The 24788-nt window shown below is 33.0% G+C and overlaps 2 protein-coding genes across 2 annotated transcripts in view; one reads left to right on the forward strand and one right to left on the reverse strand.

Annotated features, from left to right (window-relative positions):
* The window catches only part of LOC108744624 (equilibrative nucleoside transporter 4), a 31344-nt gene extending 19735 nt beyond the window's left edge, over window positions 1-11609 (reverse strand). The window contains exons 1-4 of the mRNA XM_025974733.1: window positions 11299-11609; window positions 11088-11242; window positions 10900-11028; window positions 3366-3440 (exon numbers count right to left, since the gene is read on the reverse strand). Of these exons, the coding sequence (XP_025830518.1) occupies window positions 3366-3440; window positions 10900-11028; window positions 11088-11242; window positions 11299-11465 (526 nt within the window). The 5' untranslated portion in view covers window positions 11466-11609. The remainder of the gene's footprint in view (window positions 1-3365; window positions 3441-10899; window positions 11029-11087; window positions 11243-11298) is intronic.
* A 137-nt stretch (window positions 11610-11746) lies between these two features.
* On the forward strand, window positions 11747-12389 carry LOC108744653. Its single transcript, XM_018480519.1, has one exon. The coding sequence runs from the start codon at window positions 11998-12000 to the stop codon at window positions 12379-12381; it is 384 nt and encodes a 127-aa protein (XP_018336021.1). The 5' UTR covers window positions 11747-11997; the 3' UTR covers window positions 12382-12389.
* The last annotated feature ends 12399 nt before the right edge of the window (window positions 12390-24788 follow it).

A 24788-nucleotide genomic window follows, 5' to 3' on the forward strand; every position in this document is an offset into this window, starting at 1 on the left:
ATTGTATACCTAATATAATATGATTACTTTGGTTTGAATGCCTTTACCTACTGTTGTTATTTTATTTTTGTCTAGATGAGGACAAATAAAAAATATATGATTATCATTTAAAAAGTAATAAAGAGGATTTCCCCTCAGTAGGTAAAATACCTAATTTTAAGTAGTCCGACCTACAATTATTTGCTTTGTTTGATAACAGATATCTGAAAAGCAGAGTTGCAATTATTGTTGTTTTGAAAACAAGTGTTGAATACCTAGTTGCTAAAAAAAAACAAAATTATTTGTTATATAGGTACCTGTATAATGATCGTAAACAAAATTCTGTTTTATAACTTTAAAAAGGAAAATGAAAGTGAAATTGAAGGAATTTTTATTTAAGGAAAGTCTTTCACGTAATCAAATGTATTTACTTATATGTATATATCTAAATTTATACATATGTATATAATATAAAAATTCTTAAGTTGAAAATCTGAATAGCAATACAATTTAGATAGTTATTTGTTTTTATTTTGGAAAACCGAGTAATGTATCTTCCTACAGGCTATTCGCTCTTTTAACGCGTAAATATTTCAAGGAACTGTTGTCCTCCTAAGCCTTGAAATTTTGTTCTTGTTAAAGTAAATTAAAATTGAGAGGCTAATAAGGAAAATAAACAGTATACGTGTGCTTTTTAATGAACGTTAGTTTTGCGACTGTAATAAAAAGATGGGTTGTTGACACCCCGTGTTCCCTCAATAATAAGCCTTTTAATAATAAATGTGGCGAGCATGACCGCAGATTATCTACTTGTTTGAATTATACGCACGTGGATGTACAGTATGAGTAAAAAAGTGTGGTAGCGTTTTTTAAAATTATTTAATCAGTTCTAGCTTTTAACTCTTTATAATTGAAATTCAGTGTTTTCTGTTTTGTTGTTACTATAAATATTTAAAACATTGCGTTAATCTTAGGGATCTCGATGAACCCATAGTGAAACGTGTTTTATTAATAATATAATTCAAATAGAGCCTTCTGTCAATGACACTTATGAGTGTTATCTGTTTTAATCGACGCGGAGTTCAATTAACTCCGTCGAAAATGTTTTACTTTACGAATTTTTCGAAATTGGTGCATCTAATACAAAACTATTACAATGTTAGCAAAAATGTATGATGCATTGGTTTAGTTTAATGTAACTTTGGGATAGGTTTCTGTGATTGGCATGTGCGAAGCGCTATGTACCGTGGATTAGTGCTATATACCAGAGCCGGGCAAACTCGGATCTTTTGCATCCCGAGTGATCCTCAAGGTTAACCAAGTAGCTCCTCATTGATCCTGCGAGTGAGATGACTAGTTTACAAAGTGTGACATCATTAGTACTGATAAGTTTATGCATTTTATCAAGAAGTATTTGGTTTCAACTGTATTATTTATACCTACATTATANCTTTCTCACCCGAACCACCACCCACCCATTCTCACGATTCCTGAAAGCAGGCTGAAGAGGGCCTTCCGCCCTACCTTTCGGCGTAGTCCGGAGGGACTGCCCGTCCACCAGCATTACTGGCTGGTGGGAATGAAACACCCAAATGTTTTAATCTACTGTATTCCCCAGATATGGTCCCCTGTGACTATTTATTGTTCCCGAAACTGAAGAGGCCCACGAAAGGATGACGCTACGCTATGATTGAGGAGATAAAAACGGCATCGAAGGTGGAACTGAACAAGATCATAAAAAAGAATTTTTGAAGTACTTCGGTAATTGGAAGAAACGTTGTCACTAATATATATATATCTGATGGTGATTACTTTGAAAGGGACAAAATAGATATTCAAGAAATCGATAAATAATTTTTGGAAAAACACAAAAATTCACGATACTTTTTAAGCACACCTCGTACTTCTACATCCAGCATGGGATATGGAGGGACCTCTTATTCTAGCGAAACGTTAGGAAGCAACTCCAACCGAACGACGACCTTTAGACCCGAATCAAGAAAGCATCAGTTCACCTTACTGGTCGCGAAAGTCCTTACCAATTTGTCAATTAAATTAAATGCTTACATAAATGATAAGCTTAAATTCAAGATTATTAACAATGGCCATATTTTTACGGTTCCCTAGGTCCGAATGAAAAACGGAACCTTTATAGGATCACTCGTGTGTCTGTCTGTGTGCCTGTCACAGTCAATTTACTCCGAATCTACTGAACCGATTAAGTTGAAATTTAAAATCATATCAAATGAAAAGGCTTGTTGTAAGGGTCTCAAAAATGTATTTTTATAATTTTAAAATGAATAGTTTTAAGATTATTTAAGGAAATAGATGATAATTGACCGTTCTCCCCCGCCCTTTATCTCCGAAACTACTGAACGTAAAATTTCGAAAAAAATACGTAAAATAATTCTTTACTTATAGATTACAGGAAAATTAATAAGAAGTCTATGGTTTGAACCAGGGATGTTACGAAGCTTCGACTCCGGTTCCGTTAAGTCGGAACTTCCGATTATTATTACACCTTCGGTTCCGACTTCGGCTCCGATACTTTTAAATCGAAGGTTTTAATCGGAGGTCGAAGCATAACATAGCGGCGGCGCGGCGACCTATGTCGCCTGTTATGAACAAGTTCATAATATGAACTTCATACATGTCGCGCGGGGAATCCGCCGACTTCCACTACATGCACTGAGCACTCTATCGTCAATTATTTTTTCATTGTTTGTGTTTTATTTTATAATTGAAAACTGAAATGAAAAAAATTTGACTAAATAATGTTTTATTTGTCCTTAAATAAAAATTCTCTCTCATGCCACCACTTCTGACCCTGCCTTCGACTCTGATTCCGACTCCGATAAAGCAAATTTAAAAACTCCGACTAAATAATGTTTTATTTGTCCTTAAATAAAAATTCTCTCTCATGCCACCACTTCTGACCTTGCCTTCGACTCTGATTCCGACTCCGATAAAGCAAATTTAAAACCTCCGACTCCGCCTTCGGTTCCGATAAAACTACCTCCGTTACATCCCTGGTTTTAACATAACGTGATAAATCTTTCAACAAAACAATATTGTGTGTACAAATTTACATTTTCAGTTTGAATGTATGGGAGAAAATGTTTTTTTTTAACTACAATATTACGTTGGTTCTTGGGTTAGGGTTCCGTACATCCGAATATAAAACGGAATCTAAAGATACTATAAGTAGTATCACTCGTATGTCTATCTATCTATTTTTTTCACAAAAACATTGCTCTTTACCGAAAACCGAGGTTAGATGTTACACATGATTGGCAACTACTAAAATTTCCCTGTAGATCAATTAATTGCATTATAAATTTTAAACTGCTGATAGGTAGTAAATATTAAAGTACTACTTCTCTTACTTTCTCCTACCATTACTGCTTGTGTATATCTAGCCGGTAGCATACTTGTGTAGCCATAGAAGCTGGATTGTTGAACTAATTAAGAAATATAAAAAATTAGAATTTTTAATTAGCCATCCAAAAGTTCATAAAGTTATTATCGGTATCTATGTAGGTATATATGCTTATGATTGACGTTTATTAAGGTATATTCCTTTAAGAACACTGTATTATTAGTTATAAGAAAAAGAATGGTAGGACATGAAGGACTGTTAGAGACATATGGAAATAGGAATAAAGAGAAGCAATTCTCCTAAATTAGATTACTGCAAATAGAGATGGGAGATGATTTCGGGAAATACGAATATTGGATTCAAAACATTTTATTAATTCTTTCATTCAAAATAAATTTTAGTTCATTGAATAAAGTTTTAAACAGTTATTATCTGTTTCCATATGGGTGGGTATACACAGAGTGTTTCTGAAATAAGTAGCAAGCTTTCAAGGGTGTCAAATACGGGCAACATAGAATCGCGTGGTGAGGTGAAGCAGGGTGGTTGAGTGATCAAAAAAAATTGAAAGAAAACCAGATTAGGTTTGAACTAGCAACGTATAAAGAAATTGCGATAAAAATTAAATTAAGCAACTACGTCGATGAAAAATGTAAACAGTGACGGTTGTGAAACGACTGATACTACGCTACTACACATAATAAGCTTTAGATTTCCATTGCGATAACAATTAATTTAAAATAATTTGTTCATCGCTTATAGTATGTAGTACTATTTAAAGTACACCTCGACATGGTATTGAGAACACAAAATACAAATGAAATACTGATACAACACGGATGCTGCAGCTGATGGAACGTGGCGTTGCAATGTCGTATTTCCGTACGTGACCCTGCCAGGGCCGGATTGCCTTTGATTGTACTTTTATGTACATTTTTCTCGAAAACGATAGACTTTTGTCTTTGAACTAATTAAGTTAATGTTTAATGGTTCCAAAGCCCACCGTTAAAACAAAAAACTTTCTTGTTTTATAATGTCCCATCACCTCCTGCAAGATTGCTACACATTTTAGAAACACCCTGTATAGTTATGATTGATGTTTATTAAGGTATATTCCTTTCAGAATTCTCAATTATTTTTTTTTTTAAGAAAAAGGAGAGATAACGGAAGGATTGTTAGAAACATATTAGAAGCAGAAACAGGAATAAATATTAGATTACTGCAAATAGTTAGAGATGTGGGACACTTTCGGGAAATGCGCGAAGATACAATTCAAAATATTTTATTAATTCTTCCATTTAAAATTTTATTTTTTTTTGACGCTAAAAGTTATTAACTTGTTCTTAAAAATTTAGAACAGCTTTTTAGTGGAATTAAGTTTTACAAAAAAAATCCTGTTTATCCCTCGACTTAATCCCCTGATTATTTATCAAACCGGTTATTGCAAAAGTTTTACAATGAAACTAGTTTAAAATTTTATAGCCATCCATATCTTCTTGGAAAATTTAATATCTTTTAATAAATGGATAAAATAGGAGCTGTTTTTTTTGTAATAATAGTTCCTTTACATCATCTGCGCACTTAATCACGTTGTTAACGTGTAGGTCATTCTTTTAATTGATTGACCCATTGCACTTTTGTGGTTATCCCTATTAGGCTTCTTCATTAATTTAATCTGACTACATTTACGTAAATGAACAATAAGTATTATGTTTGAATGAATGTCCTAGAATAACTTTAATACATTTTTACCTGTACATCCAACAGCTACGACAGCAACAGCCCCTAAATTAACTGTATAAGAAGTTGTTGTACCAAATGCCTCCCACCAAACTTCGCAAATTACAACAAATATTAAAGTGATGAAAGACATTATATATCCTGCAAAAATTAACAAACTGTTTTTGTATAGAAATGCGATGATAATGATAACGTATTACCAAAATTGATTCTTGCATTTAAAGTGAANAGAGTGGCTTCGCTCGTCTACGGGATGAAGGGGCTTGATATGGGAGTGGAAGGGAGAAGAAAAAGACAAAACAAAATTATTCATTACTGCTTACTCTCTCGTACTCATTGAAGGGTATGGAGTGACTCAAACTAACCTCATGTAACGGATCCTGCGAAGTTAAAGTTTGCCCGGCTCTGCTATATACCAAGCGCTACGGTTAGATTAATTTTGGGATAGGTTTCTCTGATTGACATGTGCGAAGCGGTATGTACCATGGATAAGTGCTATACGCCAAGCACCACGGTTACATTAACATTAGGATAGGTTTTCCTAATTGGCATGTGCAAAGCGCTATGTACCGTGGAGAACTGCTATACACCAAGCGCTACGGTTATTTTAACTTTGGGATAGGTTTTCCTAATTGGCATGTGCGAAGCGCTATGTACCGTGAATAAGTGCTATTCACCAAGCGCTACGGTTAGTTTAATTTTGGGATAGGTTTCTCTGATAGGCATGTGCGAAGCGCTACAAACAATGGATTAGTGCTATACACCAAGCACTACGGTTAGTGTAACTTTGAGATAGATTTCTCTGAATGGCATGATCGAAGCGCTATGTACCATGGACAAGTGCTATACACCAACCGCTACGATTAGTTTAACTTCGGCATAGGTTTCTCTAAATGGCATGTGGGAAGTGTTATGTACCATGGATAAGTGCTATATACCAAGCCCTACGGTTAGTTTAACTTTGAGATAGGTATTTGAATGACATGTGCAAAGTGCTATGTACCATGGATAAGCGTCATACACCAAGCGCTATGATTAGGTTAATGTTGGAATAAATTTCACTAATTGGTATATGTGAGGTACCAAAGATAAACGCTATACACCAAGCGCTATGGTTAGTTTAAGGTTACGATAAGCTTCTCTGATTGGCATGTATGAAGTGCTTTGTACTAAGGATAAGTGCTATATGTCGAGGGCTACGGTTAGTTTAACGTTGGGGTAGGTTCTTTTATTGGCATATGTGAAGTGCTATGTACAATTGATAAATACTGTATATCAAACGCGACGGATAGGTTAATATTTAACAATTATAGTTCCGGTAAATGTCTAGATGATGATCGAAAGAGGAGGTCTCCCCCACCACTGTACCATAAAAAGTTCGTGGCGGTCTCACCCCCATAAAAAGTTATGGGGTTAGATGGGGGTGGGCGTAGGGGGGATCGAAAGAGTAAAACCCCATAGAAAATTTGCGGCGGTCTCACCCCCATAAAAAGTTATGGGGGTTGAAAGTTAATTATTTTGACAATTTTCATACACTATAATTCAAATAAAATTCAATAAAAAAATTATTTTTAAGCGGGTGGAGGTGGGGTATCACTTGAACAAAACCCGATAACGTAACCTAACCTAACCTACCCTATTGATAAAGATATTTAACTAACGTTTTACCTTTGAATATTGTTTAAGAATGACTATATAAATATTTACATGCCTAGAAATGTATAATAATTGGCATATTTATTAACTTTGAACCCCTATAACTTTTTATGGGGGTGAGACCGCCACGAACTTTTTATGGTACAGTGCTGGGGGTGACCTCCTCTTTCGGGGGGGGGGGGCATCATCTAGATCTCTACCATAGTTCCTAATTAATGCCACAGGTTACTGAAACCATCCCACAAATATAGTCCAATTTTCTGATTTTTCGCATTTTTGTTACTCGACTGCCTCTCCCCTATGCAAATTTGTAAATATTGCGCGGGTAAAAGTGTTTTTTTCTGAACAGCACTGTAGAAATTTGCACATGTGTACACGATATTATTGTCTCCTGCTGCGCGATGCTATCTTTAGAGATAGCATTGGCTTACATACATCCCATCTGAACGAATGTTGTTCGGAACCTGCTGCACGTACATACGTATATATGTGTATAGAATAATATACAGAAATGTACACTTTATTATTATAAGCCCACCATCGCATCGCGACTGGTGCACGCGAATTGTCTCGTCACAAGTTTCGTCGGCCAAGGAAATCGCTTCGTAATTTTATTTGTTTCAACTTTCAGGGTACAAGTAATAAACGTGGAGACTATAGAGCGGCGCGGCGTTGTTGCACACGGTCTGTTCGATTCCTTTGTTTCCGTTAAATATTAAAACTCTCCGTTGTTGTTATTATTATTATTGTTGTTACTGCTGTCTCGCTGATCGTTCGTAAAAAAAAAAACGTAGTTGTATTGCATATATATATATGTAAGTACGTACGTGAATGTGAATTAACTTGCAAAGTGGCTAAGGATAAATTTATTCTCACAATCAAACGTGCAGTGAACTTTCGAAACTCTTTGTTACGATACGGTGCTAATAAATAAGATTAATAACTTTGTATCTATCGAATATTAAATGATAATTACCTGTTTTGATATTGATTCTTATGCATAAAAAAGCTTTGTGACGGTCTACATTTTTAATTGGCCTGAAAGACGAATTGCTGTGATTCATTTTTAACTTCTGCAGTAAGTGGTCGTAAACAAAAATTTTAAAAAAATGGGACAAATATCGTCATCTCAGCCCCACATCAGAAACTCTCGCAAAGACAGAGGTATTTTTTTTTTTGTTTTATACCTAATTTCCTTTATTTTTTTTTTGCCAATGTTTTTGACGATGTTTTTGTTCGGTGATGGTGTTTGTTGCTTTTTTCTTTTTTTTGCTGTAAAACAATTCATTTACTCGACCTTCAGTGTTTAAAAATAAGCGTTTCGTATAAAATAACAAAAGTTATCGCCTTTCGTAATTATGCTGAGTATTGTTGTTAGTTATCATAACAAACAAAAGCAAGTTTACGAAGTGGTTGCAGTTTAGTACATATATGGAGAATGCTTTTGATTGCTAAGGGATGACCATTGACCCCTAAGGTGTTAATTTTTTTGATAATGATTGAAATCATTTTCGATATACCTAAAATACCTAATTAATATTTTTACATTGTATTTATTTTATTTTTTATAAGTAATTTCTATTTTAACAAACATAAATTCATAATAAACCGAACATAGCGTATGTTCGGCTTTAGTTTACTTTGTCATTGTAGCGAAAAGACGAGTGATTCGGGGTGGGAAGGTGTAGAATACGCTTCGCGGTGATGGGAAGGTGCGAAAACAAAAACAAATTCCTATAAACAAAAGAAAAGGCACGATTACTACAACAGTTACTTCGTATGTGATGTCTTTTCTTCCTATCGTAACTTATTATGATCTTAACTGATGTTTTAAAATTTTCAAACTTACTTATGTGTACTTTAATTTTTTATTATATCTCTAGGGGTCAAGGGTCATCGCTACATATATGGCACTAATCAATACGGAAGTATCTCCTGTTTAATAGGTATTATAAATACAAATATGTGTTTGTTTGTTACGGTTTCACGCCTTAACTACTGAACCGATCATCATAAAAATTTATACACACATTGTCAGGAGTGCACAAAAGGACATAGGGTACCTTTCATATCCAGAAAAAATACTTTTTGCAAAGGATAGTAGAATTAATTTTAAGTGATCGTCCAGTATATCATCATACATAAATCGTTCGAAATTAAATTGAATTAAGTATACAATACTAATAACGTAAATATTATTTTCAATTTATATATTCTTGTACATGGAAATCGATAAAAAAGCCTTGTAGGTATACTATAAAGTTGTGGCTGTGAAGTTGCTACATATTTACCTGACTGGATTTATAAAATATATGCACCTAAATCCAATAAAAAAAACTAGTACAATCAGTTAATTCTTATTATAATTACACCTGATTACATGCACTAACAGGTGCACCTATATTGCTTTAAGTAGGTAGGTATAATTAAATAGAAATCGATTTATGTTTTGCTGTTTTTTTTTTTTAGTTTGTTACTCAATTTTTCATATGAAGGTGTTTAAAAGGTAGTAAGGGGTAAAATACAATAAAAAACAGTGAAAAATATGTAAAGTATTTTGTGAGAATTTAGTTGAAACTTTTTAAATCTTGTATATGACAGACAGCAACAAAATGTAAAAGTACTTAAGTGTTTTATCGTAAATTCAAAAAAAATATTTTTCACACTGTGCTTATTGTGAGAAGTAGCAGACAATGTTTATTTATTAATGATCAAGATCGTCCAATTAATTTTATCATTATTGTAAGTAATTATGTATGTTGTAATGTTGCACAACTAATAATATTAATTTAATAACAATTAATAGTAGATCTTAAATTGTAATTATCATAATCACGTACTGATAATTCTATTTTTCTTTTATGATCGCTGTTCTATCTATAAAAGTAATAAAGATGTTTTAGTCGCTTTGTTAGTTTTGATGTCTAATCTAAAAGTTTCAAAATTAAATTGATGAAAATTATCATTCATTAATCACCAAAATACATTATATTACGAACTGACCTAATATTATATTTTTTAAATCTATTTAAACAAATAGTGCAAGTGACATTATTAGTAAATGCGTATATTTTTTACAGCGTCTTACAATTTTATTGTAAATATGTACATACAAAGTTGGCGTAATTTTGCTTTATAATTTATTTAAAGTTATTGTAATTTCCTTTACTGCTTATAGAAAATGCTAATTTCGACTTACGGTATAATTCAAATGAATTCCTTTGATTCATTGCCTCTTCGATTCGATTAATTTCTTTTTGAATTGTTTTGAATTACGTACCTGTTCTCAAAATGCTGTAGGATTTCCACGTGAATATGAAACGATTGTGATGATACACGTGCACAAAACATTTGTTGATTACTCGGAAAATGGTTTTTAATTAATTTTATTCAGTGTACAAGTACTAAACAAGTGTTGACGGGATTTTTTGTGTTGGCTTGTCACATATGTAAAAACGTTTGATTACACATTTCAGTTATCTGAAAGCAGTAAAACACTTTTTTCTCTTTTTTGACGTAGCTAATTGTTTTATAGCATAAAATTATACGTAGTTGTAAAAGTTTGCAGTTGTTATTTTAACAATCACATCGAGATATTGTATTATTAAAAGTTAAGAAAACTCTTTTATTAGTGATTAAGGTAGATATAGATACGTTGAATACGTATAACACTAGGTCTGTTCAAAAAGTGTCGTGAATTTTGTGTTTTTTCAAAAATTATTTATTTTTGAATATCTATTTTGTCCCCTTGAAAGTATTTTCCACTAGATATTATACACTTGTGCCAACGTTTTTTCCAATCCTCAAAGCACTTCAAAAAATCGGTTTTTGTGATCTTGTTTTTTCATAGGCCTCTTCAGTTTTGAGAATAAGAAAGTCACAGGAGGCCAGATCTGGGGAATACGGTGGCTGNAATAAATGGATAAAATAGGAGCTGTTTTTTTTGTAATAATAGTTCCTTTACATCATCTGCGCACTTAATCACGTTGTTAACGTGTAGGTCATTCTTTTAATTGATTGACCCATTGCACTTTTGTGGTTATCCCTATTAGGCTTCTTCATTAATTTAATCTGACTACATTTACGTAAATGAACAATAAGTATTATGTTTGAATGAATGTCCTAGAATAACTTTAATACATTTTTACCTGTACATCCAACAGCTACGACAGCAACAGCCCCTAAATTAACTGTATAAGAAGTTGTTGTACCAAATGCCTCCCACCAAACTTCGCAAATTACAACAAATATTAAAGTGATGAAAGACATTATATATCCTGCAAAAATTAACAAACTGTTTTTGTATAGAAATGCGATGATAATGATAACGTATTACCAAAATTGATTCTTGCATTTAAAGTGAATGTTTCTACCAAAAGATTGTTTCCTAAAACTGTAAGAAAAGCAACAACAATATATACGAGGGACATGTCGAAGACAACTGGTGTGTCCGGATATCGTATTTTGAAGTAATCCATTGCCATTATGAAGCTTAAAACAATTGTAAAAGTTAAATCGTTAAATTTTATCGAATTGTCCTAGATTACCTGTTATAAGGGAATAAAAATCCAGCTCCTCCTAATACAAATGACAAATAAATAGCATTGTATGAATCCTTCGGAGGAGATATGTTTGTAAGACCATTGCTGATATGAAAATCGCTTTTTCTTCTTTTATTTTTTCCTAATTTCGAGTATCTCTCCGGAGTTGACATTATTTTTATAGTTAACTTCCAATTGAATTTTTAAAACCTACACTATTTAGCACCCATCGTTCACTATTAACGTAAAAATTGCGTGATTTATTTTATTTACATCAGGTTTTTATTTTTAGAGAGTAAAGGTTGGAATACTTTAACAGGTTTTATTATTTTGCGCATGGTATTATTTATATCGATTTTGAATTTCGAGCCTGCGGTAATATTTCGAAGAGTAATTTGTGTCTGGGCGCTTGAGGGCAGCACAGTGTTAGTTTAGTAAAGCGTGTGTGAATATACAATCATCTGACATCTGTTGAAGCAGCTGTCAATTTTAATGAAATACGATGAATTTTCGTTCGAGAAGTTTGCATTGGCGTTTGCCAATGTTTATGTTCTTTTACGGGAAATAAAACATGCGATCATATAATTTTCGGTCCGAGACGGTGTGTTAGTGTATGAGAAATTTGGAACGAATTGTGATATACCTGTGATTTATTCGGTTGAAGTGTTAAATTACAATTGTTTTACATTTAATTATCATTTTCAAATGGGTGCTAAGCCAAGTACTGCTAATGGGACTCAGAGTCCCCGAAGTAGAACATTTTCGACTAGCAGTAGTTCTGATGTTGTTGGAGCCCCTGTCGGCTATCGTCTTCTCAGATCATTGCCGGGACTGGATCTTTCGAGTGATCGTCAAAGGGCTCGATCCCTGTCAAGTGTTCCAGACTTGCATTCCAGTCACGAAACATTGGCAATACCTGCAACAGGGTCCAGCTTTGACACATCTGCAGGTGCCAGTCCAGAAACTGACAGCAGCTCTGCGGAAGAGGCTGCCATTGGTCTAGGTCCTACGAGCATTGCATTAGGTAGAGTGTATGCTGCACAGTCCCTACCATCTCATATATGGTCCCTAAATGGTAAGTTTTTGTAAATACTATTTTTTTATACTTGAATCTGTGCCTCTTATATTTATTGATGTTAGTGAAGCAAAGTAATAATCAGAAATATAATAACTATTTTGAATTTTCATTTGTTAAATAGTATCTTGAAACTAATTCTAAAAATCTTGGACTATGTATATCATACATGGTGAAATTTGATAAAGATATATTTATAATTTTCAAGAAATCAATTCCTGGGTTTTTTATTTTTACTATTCATTTAATATCCTAGAAAGGTTACAATATTTATCATTGATATCAGAACTGTCAGGAGTTTACCCCAAATTAGGCCTGAATGCTTTGTTTCAATATTTATAGGCGGTATTTAATAATAAGAATGGACTAGTTTACAAAGTGTGACATCATTAGTACTGATAAGTTTATGCATTTTATCAAGAAGTATTTGGTTTCAACTGTATTATTTATACCTACATTATATGGAATATACACAACTTTTGACTTCTATTGCATTTACACGGTATTAATGTTTTTGTGTTATGTTTTAATAGTCCTTTTGGCAATGTGTCTACACATTTTTCCAAAAAAAAAGTAGATGTCATGTTTGGTAGCATAACAGAACGTTTCTTTGCTTTTAACTGAAGTTGGGGAAGTGTAGTTCTATTTTTGAGAACAGTAATTTAAAAAATGTTATTGCATCAATAAAAACTGGCCACCAAAATTACAGTAGAGTACTTTGGGTTGCATAGAATTCTTGTTCAGTTACTGATAATAAAATAAATAAAACGAAATGTGTTTGATAACGTGACACCTATATTTAGTACTTTGGTTATTTTTCTGCTGAAGGCTTGGTACATTTCTGCGTGTTTTCTATACAAATTTATTAGCCTCTCATGTTATCTCAGAAACCATGAAATAAAAAATGGATAAAACTTTAATGATGACCATATCTTAACATTTTTTTATGAAGTGAGCAAAAGTGTCTACAAAAATTTGATATCTCTTTTCTGAAATTATGGGTCACTCAAACACTGCTATAAATTTTTATTATTGTACGCAAATAAAACAATTTTGTGGGTGTTTCTTCTTCAAGTATACATAAAATACCAAATCGGGTAGTTTATTGTTAACATTTAAAACACTTTTATTAAGTGTATCGAATGCCTTTTTTTCGTCACAAAAATGTAGAAATTAAATGCAATATGCAATTTACTTAACTATACTTACAATGGCGTAACAATAGGGTGACAAAATGGGCAAAATGCCATGGGACCCCGGCCTGAGAGGCCATGACGACATGGGGAACCTAACATTCATTACAAAATTTGTTAAAAACTATTAATTTTGTATGGGACATGTATTAAAGACACACGAATTATACAAATAAATTATCAAGATTTGAACACATTTATAAGAAAAATATATCGCAGCACTTTTCGGGGAATTCCCATTTTCTATTTTTCTGCAGTCAAATGTGTACTAACTTTTTACGAAATTTATTTGGGTCTCCAGAATACTTAGTATAAATATATANTTATTTCTATAATATAGTTAATTTATAGATTTTGTTCATTTGTCCAAAATATTTTTTAGGCGTTTATTGTAAAATAGAAACAAAAAATGCACACAATAATTATAGTTGTGTTGGCAAGTATATATATTTACTTCGTGATTTATAAAATAAAAATGCAACGTGAAACTTGTATAGTAAAGGAAGGGTCCCATGGAAGGGTCCCATCCAATTCATTTTCCAAAGAGCCTCAGATGGTATAATTACGCCATTGTATACCTAATATAATATGATTACTTTGGTTTGAATGCCTTTACCTACTGTTGTTATTTTATTTTTGTCTAGATGAGGACAAATAAAAAATATATGATTATCATTTAAAAAGTAATAAAGAGGATTTCCCCTCAGTAGGTAAAATACCTAATTTTAAGTAGTCCGACCTACAATTATTTGCTTTGTTTGATAACAGATATCTGAAAAGCAGAGTTGCAATTATTGTTGTTTTGAAAACAAGTGTTGAATACCTAGTTGCTAAAAAAAAACAAAATTATTTGTTATATAGGTTCCTGTATAATGATATTCATTTAATATCCTAGAAAGGTTACAATATTTATCATTGATATNACGTCATAGCCATAAACCTATGTTCCTTCACTAGTTATGACCCTTTGGAGCAAATTTTGGTCGTCGCCGACAGAGTCCAACAGCTCCTTAACAATGTTAATGCGAACGTGTTTTTGGTCGAATTTGAGTAATTTTAGTACGAATTTCGCGGCGACCCCGTCTCATGCCCAAATCATTGGTAAAAATCGAATGGCAGAAGCCAATCGATATGTTTAGGTCCTCAGGAACTCCTCTAACTGTGATTCGACGATTAGCCAGTACTATTTTCTTCACTTCATCAATGTTTTCGTCTGTTGTTGACGTGCTCGGGCGTCCGGCACGCTCTTCGTCGTTGACATCTTCTCGGCCCTCTGAGAACATTATGTACCACCAACGAACGTTGCTTTCGCGATAATTTTTGAACAGACCGCGTATATGTCGCCTGTTGCAAATATTCGCAAATAACACGATTTTCCCTGGCAAATCAAATAAAAGTCCTTTGCTTGTTTCATGAATTAGTCAAAATTTTGCCTGCTGCACGTAGAAGGCAATCAAAAGTACTTGGCGTAACAATTATACAATGTATTCTGATTGCACCTGTATCACGTTAGAAGATCTCATCTTCAACCCCCCGTATCTAAACGTGTGAGTATAATTTGTTGTGAAAAAATTAATTCTGCATTCGTTACTAATTTATTTTCTACACATTAGCTACAAATTACTCGTATGTTTAGTACATGGATTAAACTACACATGATTGAATTAATCGTAAGGGTCGCAATTTATTACTAATTACTTTAGAAAAGGTAGATCTAGAGAAGGTTTCCTGTTCAGTTTTTCTTCTTATTTTTAAGCTTGATAATTCAAAACCAATTTTTTCTTTTACATTTTTGTACAATATGATATATAATATCGTATATCTGTAATACTTGTGATTAGTAGCAATTCAGAATGTCGTGCTTGCTTAGGTTGCACGTGGATGTATCATATATCAAATTGAAGGTCTCGTCATTCAACGATTGCGTTTATTTAAAAAGAGTGCGGAACGGTTGGTCACACAGCTCCCGCTTGCCTGAGTAAAAATACGTGCCATAATAATGCATCAAATGTTACTGACAGTGAGATTTGAATCTTGATAGGATCCGCATTTCCCCTGTTCCCATGTATGACCATGTCTGGGCGTACACGGAGAAATAAAAAAGGAAAATTTACGTAAATATTAAAGCGATATTTACAATTTATCACACTAGCCCGTTGCTTCGTAAGCAAAAATTAATAAAAACTACAATTTGGACCCGAATTTATAAAAACAAAATCCAAGCAGAAACAAATTTACTAGGTATTTTAGTTGATATTACAAATTTAATTGTAATAGTTAAGAAACTAAGAAATAACGTGTCAAAAATGAAGTTAATACAAGTTTCCTAATAAATTCTACTATTTCTATAGCAAATTCAATCATTTACAATCGAAAATTGTAATTTTTTCGTTGTCTCAAAAATTTAGTTTTCTCCGTGTATTTACTGGTGTTCCAAATGAGGGTTTCGTACTTACTATTGAAATTTTCAAGTTGATTTTGAATAGATTTCAAATGTTATTGATAAGTTTCTCTGTTGATTCGCCACAATTTTGAAAGCAAAATTGTCAGGAAAATTTCCTTCTACAAAGTTGAGTAAATTTTACGGATTCTCGAGTAATTTGAACTTTTTAAATTGGCACCCCAGGTTATTTATTTGGGCTTCGCAACCACAAATGAAGAAGTTTTTGGATACTTTTTGTATAATAGCCTTAAATAACTTTAGATTTAGCAGTAGTTACAGTGCGTTTTTTTAAATCTAAAAATAAAACCAGCCAAAAGTTGTGATAAAAATAAAATTAAAAAAAAAAAAATTAACAGTAATTAAAAATATTATGCAGAAGAAAATTAAATTCAATTTTTGAAGAGCTTTGAGATCCCCTATGGGTAGTTAAAAAAGTTATCATATGGGACTCCCTGTATACATATAAATTGACATCCTTGACAATATGGGGATAATTTTAACATATTTGTGATCAATCCCTCTAAATTTTACGATAAGGTATAAAGTGACAATGTTTTATGAAAACTAATTTTTACATCAGCTTGTGATAGGAAAGGCGCAAGTTATTAACATTTTGTTGTGTCGTATAACAGACTATAGATAATATGTGTTAATTTATATTTTGATTAAAGGTTTATGACTTTTTATTAGGTCACTTAAGTAGTAAAATTTAATAAGTCCATCATCGAATATTTTTATACATGGTTGTTAACGCTTCACATGTCCCAGTGACGGTTCATGCATGTTCAAATGAGTGGACTACGAATTGTAAAAATTTTGAGGCTGAATATTTTTTTTAGTTATTCACATAGTCATGAAGAATTGCTATGATTACTTGTGAATAAGTAAATAAAAATATGTTGTGCACCTAAAGTCCCTTTTCGACATAAAGTTTTACTATCTAGAAACTAGACGAAGACGGTCTTCACACTCTGATGTGTCATTTATTTGCTTATTATCTAATCATATTCACACGGTACACGGATGTACGAATTTTATCTTGATATGCGACTATACAAAACATTGGTGAAATATAGGTAAAAAGAGAAAATGTGAGTGCTCTATGAGTCGTTATCTTATCACATAATGTATTTTTTTACATTGTTTTAGAAAAAACATTGTATGAGAAATAATATGTATAAGATACAATGTTCTCATGATATAATAATAATAAGTTAAATAAATATTTAACACCGTGAAAATTCTAAAGAAAAACATGAATTATATTTTTATTTTAAAATGTTACATACTATGAAATTAGTCCGAGAGAGTATGAATATTGTAGGAATAAAAGATATTAGCCTCCGACCGAAACAGGATTTTCTCATCATCATCAGCATAAGGTTGTCCTAAGACTGGTTGGACACGCACCTCCACTCTTTCCTATCCTTAACTATTTGCGAACAGTAATCTAATCTAGGTCTACCTCTACCCCTCCTAACTTCCGTTTCTGCCTCTAATATGGACTAGACTCTCATGCCTGAGAAGGTGTTCTACTAACCTAACTCGCGTATTTCATATTGACTTCCATAGTCCTCTGTTCTCTTACTCTTTCCAATACCTCTTCATTTCTAACCTTCTCTATCCACGGTATCCTCACCATTCGCCTATAACACCACATTTCGAACGCTTCTAACCTTTTCTTTTCCGCCGCGCCTACTGTTCATGTTTCGCACCCGTACAGCCCCGTGCTCCAAATATACACCTTTAACTACCTTTGTCGAATTTCTAAATTAACCGTTTGCGAGCATAGAAGTGACTTTTTTATTGAAGGCGACTCGATCCTGCGCTACCTTCTGCTTTATATTCCTGCTACTCCTTTCGTCCCGATTATCTGATTTCCTAGATACCTAAAATCGGCCACTTCTTCTAATTTTTCGTCTCCTAACCTAATATTCGCTCTTTCCCTACTGTTCCTTCCCTTGCATACCAATATTTTTGTCTTCTATTTATTTTCATACAGTACTGTTTTTTCAATACCGCTTCCATTTTATTTAAAGCTATCTCTAATTATTCCTCGCTAGATGCTAATACTGCAATATCATCTGCAAATCTAAGCATACTAATCTAAGACTTTCTACCTAAACTGAAATCGAATCTTCGGGATGTGTTTCATTTTCGGCTGAAACTGAAACTTTTTCAGACGCAGTTTCGGTGCGGTCGAAGTTTCGGTAGATTTTTTGCTGAAACCGAAACTGAACTTTCGGTCAGTCACTGAAAGATATTTTTAAAACGACTTAAGAGTAAAAAATGCTGGCAGCGTTCTAAAGGCAACCACAGTTCTGTAATCTTTCAAACGAATGGGTTAGGTTGTTGTGGTGCACAGTACTTTACATATGCCAATGAGGGATTTAGCACTGCAACTTTTAACCATTTAATGAACATGTAAAACCGATGTAGAAATGATTTTTGTTACAATGAAAATATCTGCGGACTTTAAACACAGTCGCATTAATTCTTACAGTAGGCAATTCCGACTACTGTCACAGCCTGCTATGATTAGATGTAGGCATTCAAAACGTCCAACATGTCAAAATATTCGTAATTTCTATTTAAAAAATCCAATTAAACAACAAAACACTGGTTATCGAAAATTAGTCCATCAGTTAGTTCGATCATTTATTTTGACATTTTAATAGTTAATTCCAGAAAGTAATATCAAAGGAGGAGATAGATGCACAAATTTTCATTACAATCGTATACCTACATACGCTAGAATCATGGCTATTGGAACACTAGTTAGAACGGGTTCATTTTATTATGCGTTTATTATTTGTTGATATTTACATGTTAGTATTATTCATAATTTTTAGATGATTAATACTATGACTTATTGTTTAATTAGAAAAATGTAACCGAATTTCCATGTAACGTTAATTTGATAGAAAATGTTATGAGTCAACGTATTTGTAATATAAGTAACACAACTTTCTGTGTACCCACGTACAATGAGCAAATTTAATGTATGATAATGTACGTACATGCAAAATAATGAATAAACATATGCATAATATGATGATAAAGAGTTAAAATTAATGTCAGTGTTCGTTGTTCGACTATCATCTGAGTAATTAGTAACGGTATAATGAACTTAAATTAGAGATGGGCCGGGTACCGATTTAGATCCGATACCCGGCTGATCTGGCACGTTTTTTAGGATTCGGTCTAATATCGGATCATGACAGTAATTTTATAAGAAAAGAAAAATAAAAAATAAATGCAGTCGAACTTCAATAACTCGAATTTTTGATAAGTGAAACCAAATTGGTTGGCAATAGCGTCAAAAGTAGGAAATGCGTGTAAATTTGTCTTGATTACTCGAACTTCGATTACTCGAATATCTTGGTAACTCGAACGAAATATTTTGCGCCAACTTCGATAAATCGAATTTTCTGGGGGAACCTATCTTTTTTAACATATTTATGCAGGCAATTCAGTTTCTGCGCTTGCTAACTTCACTTGTTTGACTTACTAGTTACTACTAACAATAAGTAAAAAATACTGTGCCTAATTCATTTATATATTACATTAAAGACATTTTTGCGTGTGTTAATATGTCATCAAACGTACTTTAAAAACATTGTTTGTCAAAAATTTTAAAATTCGTTGAGTGTCTCGCGTTCCTATTTAAAAGCCAGTGAATATACAACCGATGCCCTGCATAATAGCTTAAATGAAATTGAAGCTTTTTTCGAAAACCAAAATAAGAAATCCGTTTATCAGTCACAAATAACTGACTTTTTTACAGTAAAATAGTAAATACATACATATATGTTTATATGTACTTGTAGTACATACATATACGTACATACTTACTATGTATGTAAAAATATGTTGATAGTACTGTTTCATGATACTAATTAAAGAAGTATTATTTGATAACTCGAAGTTTTTATGTGTCACATCGCAGTTCGAGTTATCGAAGTTCGAATGTACCAGCAATCATAATTTAATAGGTAGAATAAAACACGAACCTAATGAAAATTGGTAATTATGATTGCGAACAGTTAATTCAGAAATTCGAAAAAGGTTAAAGGTGTATGTTTGGAGCGCGGCGCTGTACGGGTGCGAAACATGTACAGTGGGCGCGGCGGAAAAGAAAAGGTTAGAAGCCTTCGGAATGTGGTGGTATTGGAAAGAATAGGAGAACAGAGGACTCTATCGAAGTCAATAAGACATAGGCGGGTTAAGTTAGTAGGACACCTTCTCAGGCTACAGGTCTAGTTGGAGACATATTAGAGGCAGAAGCAGGAGTTAGGAGGGGTAGAGGTAGACCTAGGTTAGATTATTGTTCGCAAATAGTTAAGGATGTGGATTGTTCGAGTTTTAGGGAAATGCGAAGTTTAACTCAGGATAGGAAAGAGTGGAGGTACGCGTCCAACCAGTCTGACGGCCTTATGATGATGATGATGATGATGAAGATTGCATTGGGATAGGTCGTTTGTCCTAATTTGTATTATTTATTGATTGCTATACTAAATTATTGGTCATTTTGATATATATCTTGTGTTTACTTTTTAATGTGCATAATATACAGGTGTTTCGAAAGAAATAGGACATTTGTATGTGGTAGAGAACTGTTAAATCTATTTCCTAACATAAAAATTAGATGAAGAATTTTAAATTAATGACTTTCACAAACGGGACTTTTTTCGCTTCTAAAATAGATTAACTTTTATTTTTAATACGTATTTTTAAACGCTCACTTTTGGTCTCACTGCTATCTCACGTAAACTAATACCTTAAAATTTATGAAGTTAAAGCAGAAACGAAAAGACTAAACTGTAAAGTTGCTTTAATTGTTTTGTTCTGGACAATTTTAAATTATGGCAAGAAACAGTGTGACGTTTGAAGATTTGGCTAGAGATAGTAAATTACTAGTGTAGGCACTTATAGAATACTATTAATAAATCTAGGTAAAAGTATTTACTCCTACCTTTTTTCTGACAGTTAGTTATACAAATGTTTTAAAGTTTTTAATTTATTATATTTTGTGTATGAGCATGTAGTTGGAAAGCAGGTCTAATTAATGTTTTTCGTGGACCAATAAATACAATAGTTATTAACAATTGTAACAAAGATATTTTCAGTGACCTAATATTTTCACAGCTACAATTAATTGGGAAAAATTTCGTAAATATCGTTGATTTTTTTTCTTTAAAATGTTTAATTGATAAGAATTCCAAATTTTGACTAAGTAATACATCATTTCTTATAAGTATTGAGAAAAATTTATTTTTACTGAAGATTAATTATGACGATACAAATATGAAAATAAATGTACAAACGTGAAATTATAACAATATATTTTTTTTAATGAAAAGCAATAAAAGGTTCATCCCCATTTCCTAGCATAGAGACGCGAATTTAAGTAAAGAATGGAGGTACGTGTCCAACCAGTCTTAGGACTGACCGACCTTATGATGATGACACGAGTGAATGAAGATTTTTGTTGATTATGTGATAACGCATACCTGTTGTAAAGATATTAAGAATGTGTATGTAGTAATGCGGAAGTATTTAACTACTTATGTAAAATGTAACTAATTAAAAAAAAAGTTATTTTTAAAAATATGTAAAAAGTAGTCATTAAAATTATTAAAGATAATGAAAATATCTGAGAATATATAATGTACTGTTACGTAATTGATTTAAAGAGTTTCAATTGATTTTTATCATCAGTTTTGTTTTACTAAAATTTGTTATTTTTTTCCCGGATTTCAAGGACGAAAGCGCGACCTATCCTATCCTGTTTGAAATCGCATTTAATACTTTTTACTAGGAAAGAATTTTACTAGGGACGGGCCTGATATCCGGTTTGGATCCGGTGATCAACGGATCCAGCACTTTTTTAATGACACCGGATACTAGGTGGCGTCGTGCCGGATAATTCTACAAAAAAAAAAATATGTAAATAGGTACCTTTAATAAGTAATGTGGCATCTCATCTCATTGAAATAGTGTATACAAGAGTTGTAATAGGCTGATATAATTTGTTCCCTTGGGTTTTTGAGGCCATATTTATATTGTATATCTGTTTTTTATATTTACAAATACTAAGGTTGGTTACCCCTGATAAGAGTACAAACAGGCAAACAATCTTTCGGTACAATACATATAATAATAGTAACAGTTTAAATTGTTGTAAGATAATAAAATTTATTAGATTACATTGTCTAGCTTCCGATATAACAAAGCAGACGATTTCCGGGTTTTAGTATCCAAGATAAAATTACGAAATGGTAGGATTCATACATATAAAGTGACGGTTGGTGAAAGGATTACAGAAGGACGCCCTCGATTGCATTTTTTAGATACCAAAAAGTATTTTTTTTTGTTACTTTTGAAATATACCTAAAATTCTAATTGTGTCAGGGATTATTTACATTTATATTTAGTTAATATAGAACTAGGACCGATACACGTGATCTATTACGTAATTGTAGGGAAAAGGTGGTGCTAATACAGGAGTGGTGTCCCTAAATGGACGTTCTCATTGAATATTAAACATGACAGTTATTTTTTATATTAATCAGTTGTCAGCCCTGCCTTGCCGATAAAATGTTTTCATTAAATGCAAAACATTTGAATGGTTGTCACTTCTTAATTATTTATTAATTGTAGAGAAAATGATCTACTAGAAGATATAGATAAATTAAATGTGTATCAATAACATTTTTATCGCAAACGAGATATTTTGTGGTAAAATTTAAATTTCAAAATGGCGGCTATTCGTAATTCAATTTAAATTGTGACGCCATTTTGGATTTGACTGAAAACATGTCTGAAAACCGTTACCTCTCAATAAAAAACTCATTCTCCCCCAACGAAATGGTATTTAAACACTCTCCTAGTTGTGTCTGGTTTTTAAGAATACGTGGCAACAATTTTTTGTCATCAAACTTCGAATAATAAAGTAGGCAAGCTGTGTAGCTTGTGGCTTGTATAGTAGACCTTGAGATAAAGTAGTTAACTTCCTTTCTCCGTACAAGTCTGTTGGACGGTTTGCTAAGGGTTGTTAAAGTGTCGCATATCTCCGCCTTTAATCAATGACCCTTTTGATTTAGGGCGTGTGGGGGAAGCGTGTGGTCGGTTTAATTGATTAAGCAAAGGTTTTTTCGCTTTAAAGAACTTCAAACGTCTTTGAAAATTGCGTTCAGAATGTAAAAAGGGAACGCGAGTATTAAGGGTTTGGAGTTTCGTGCAAACGACTTAAATGCACTCGAATTTAAAAGGTGACGGGCGGTTTTTAAATGTCAAAATCATTAAGGGTTGCTTTCTAATTTTAATTAAACTCGAACTTATTTAATTATTATTAATTAACCTTAGCGATAATCAGTGGTTCCAATTTTTTAAACAAACTATTACCACTATAAATTTTAACTGAGGAACTTAATATAGTATTATACTGTACATAGGAAGCAGCAAAAAGGGCGGTTAGGTTAGGATCATAAGGTAGGAATAGATAACACGTATGAAGTCTCTTGTTTGGCATCGTGATCTAATACGATTGTGATGATTATTAGAAGTGGGCTTAACTTTTTGACGCTGAAGTAAAAAATTTTTACTTGAAGCAAGTTTTCTCCAACTCGAACATAGGGAAGTTCGATTATGTTTATTGAAGTCGATTTTTATATGAAATAATAGAAGCGTTCAAAATTAGATATGGGGTCATTCATTTATTACGTAAGATGGTTTAGGGGGGAGAGGGGTTGACCATGTCTTATTTTTTCTTACCAGGGGCTGGGAGGGAGTCTTGATAGTTCTTACGTAAGCTCACCAAAATGCCCAAAGTTACTAATACTACTAAATACTTTGCGTCGAAAAAGGTAGCTGAACTTCACAAAAAACTTCATGACGAGGTAAAGAAGTTTTGCGCCGCATCGTGGCTGATGTGGAATGGGTGGACGTCGGCGACGTCAGGAGGGTTTTGAGCCCCTGGACTGAAAATCTTATACAGGTAAATGATGAATGATCAAAACCAATGCTTATTACTACCAAAAAATAAAAATGACCAGTACCTTTGAAAGTACAAATAAATATTCCTAAAAATTGTTAGTAATATTTATAGCAGTATTAGAATCTAGCAAGGACCTAGAGATAGGTTTAAATAAAATGGAAGCGGTATTGACAGATCAGTACTGTATGAAAATAAATAAAAGTAAAACTAAAATACTGGCATGCAAGGAAAGAAAAAGTAGGGAAAGAGCGAATATAAAGATAGGAGACGAAAAATTAGTAAAAGTGACCGATTTTAGGTACCTAGGAAGTCAGATAAGTCAGGTAGGAAGGAGTAATTGGGGTATAAAGCAGAGGATAGCGCAGGGTCGTGTCGCCTTTAATAAAAAGAAGTCACTTCTATGCTCGCGAACGGTTAATTTAGAAATTCGAAAAAGGTTGTTAAAGATGTATGTTTGGAGCACGGCGTTGTACGGGTGCGAAACATGGACAGTGGAAGCAGCAGAAAAGAAAAGGTTAGAAGCGTTCGAAATGTGGTGTTATAGGCGGATGATGAGGATATCGTGGGTAGAAAAGGTTAGAAATGAAGAGGTATTATAAAGAATAGGAGAACAGAGGACTCTATGGAAGTCAATAAAAAATAGGCGAGATAGGTTGGTAGAACACCTTCTTAAGCACGAAGATCTAGTCAGAGACATATTAGAGGCAGAAACAGGAGTTAGGAGGGGTAGAGGTAGGGGGTCGATCTATTCTTCTTTTCTCTTATATAAGAGGGGGAGAGGGTCAA

The sequence above is a fragment of the Agrilus planipennis genome, unplaced genomic scaffold, assembly GCF_000699045.2.
Source record: "Agrilus planipennis isolate EAB-ADULT unplaced genomic scaffold, Apla_2.0 scaffold16, whole genome shotgun sequence".
Lineage (NCBI taxonomy): Eukaryota > Metazoa > Arthropoda > Insecta > Coleoptera > Buprestidae > Agrilus > Agrilus planipennis.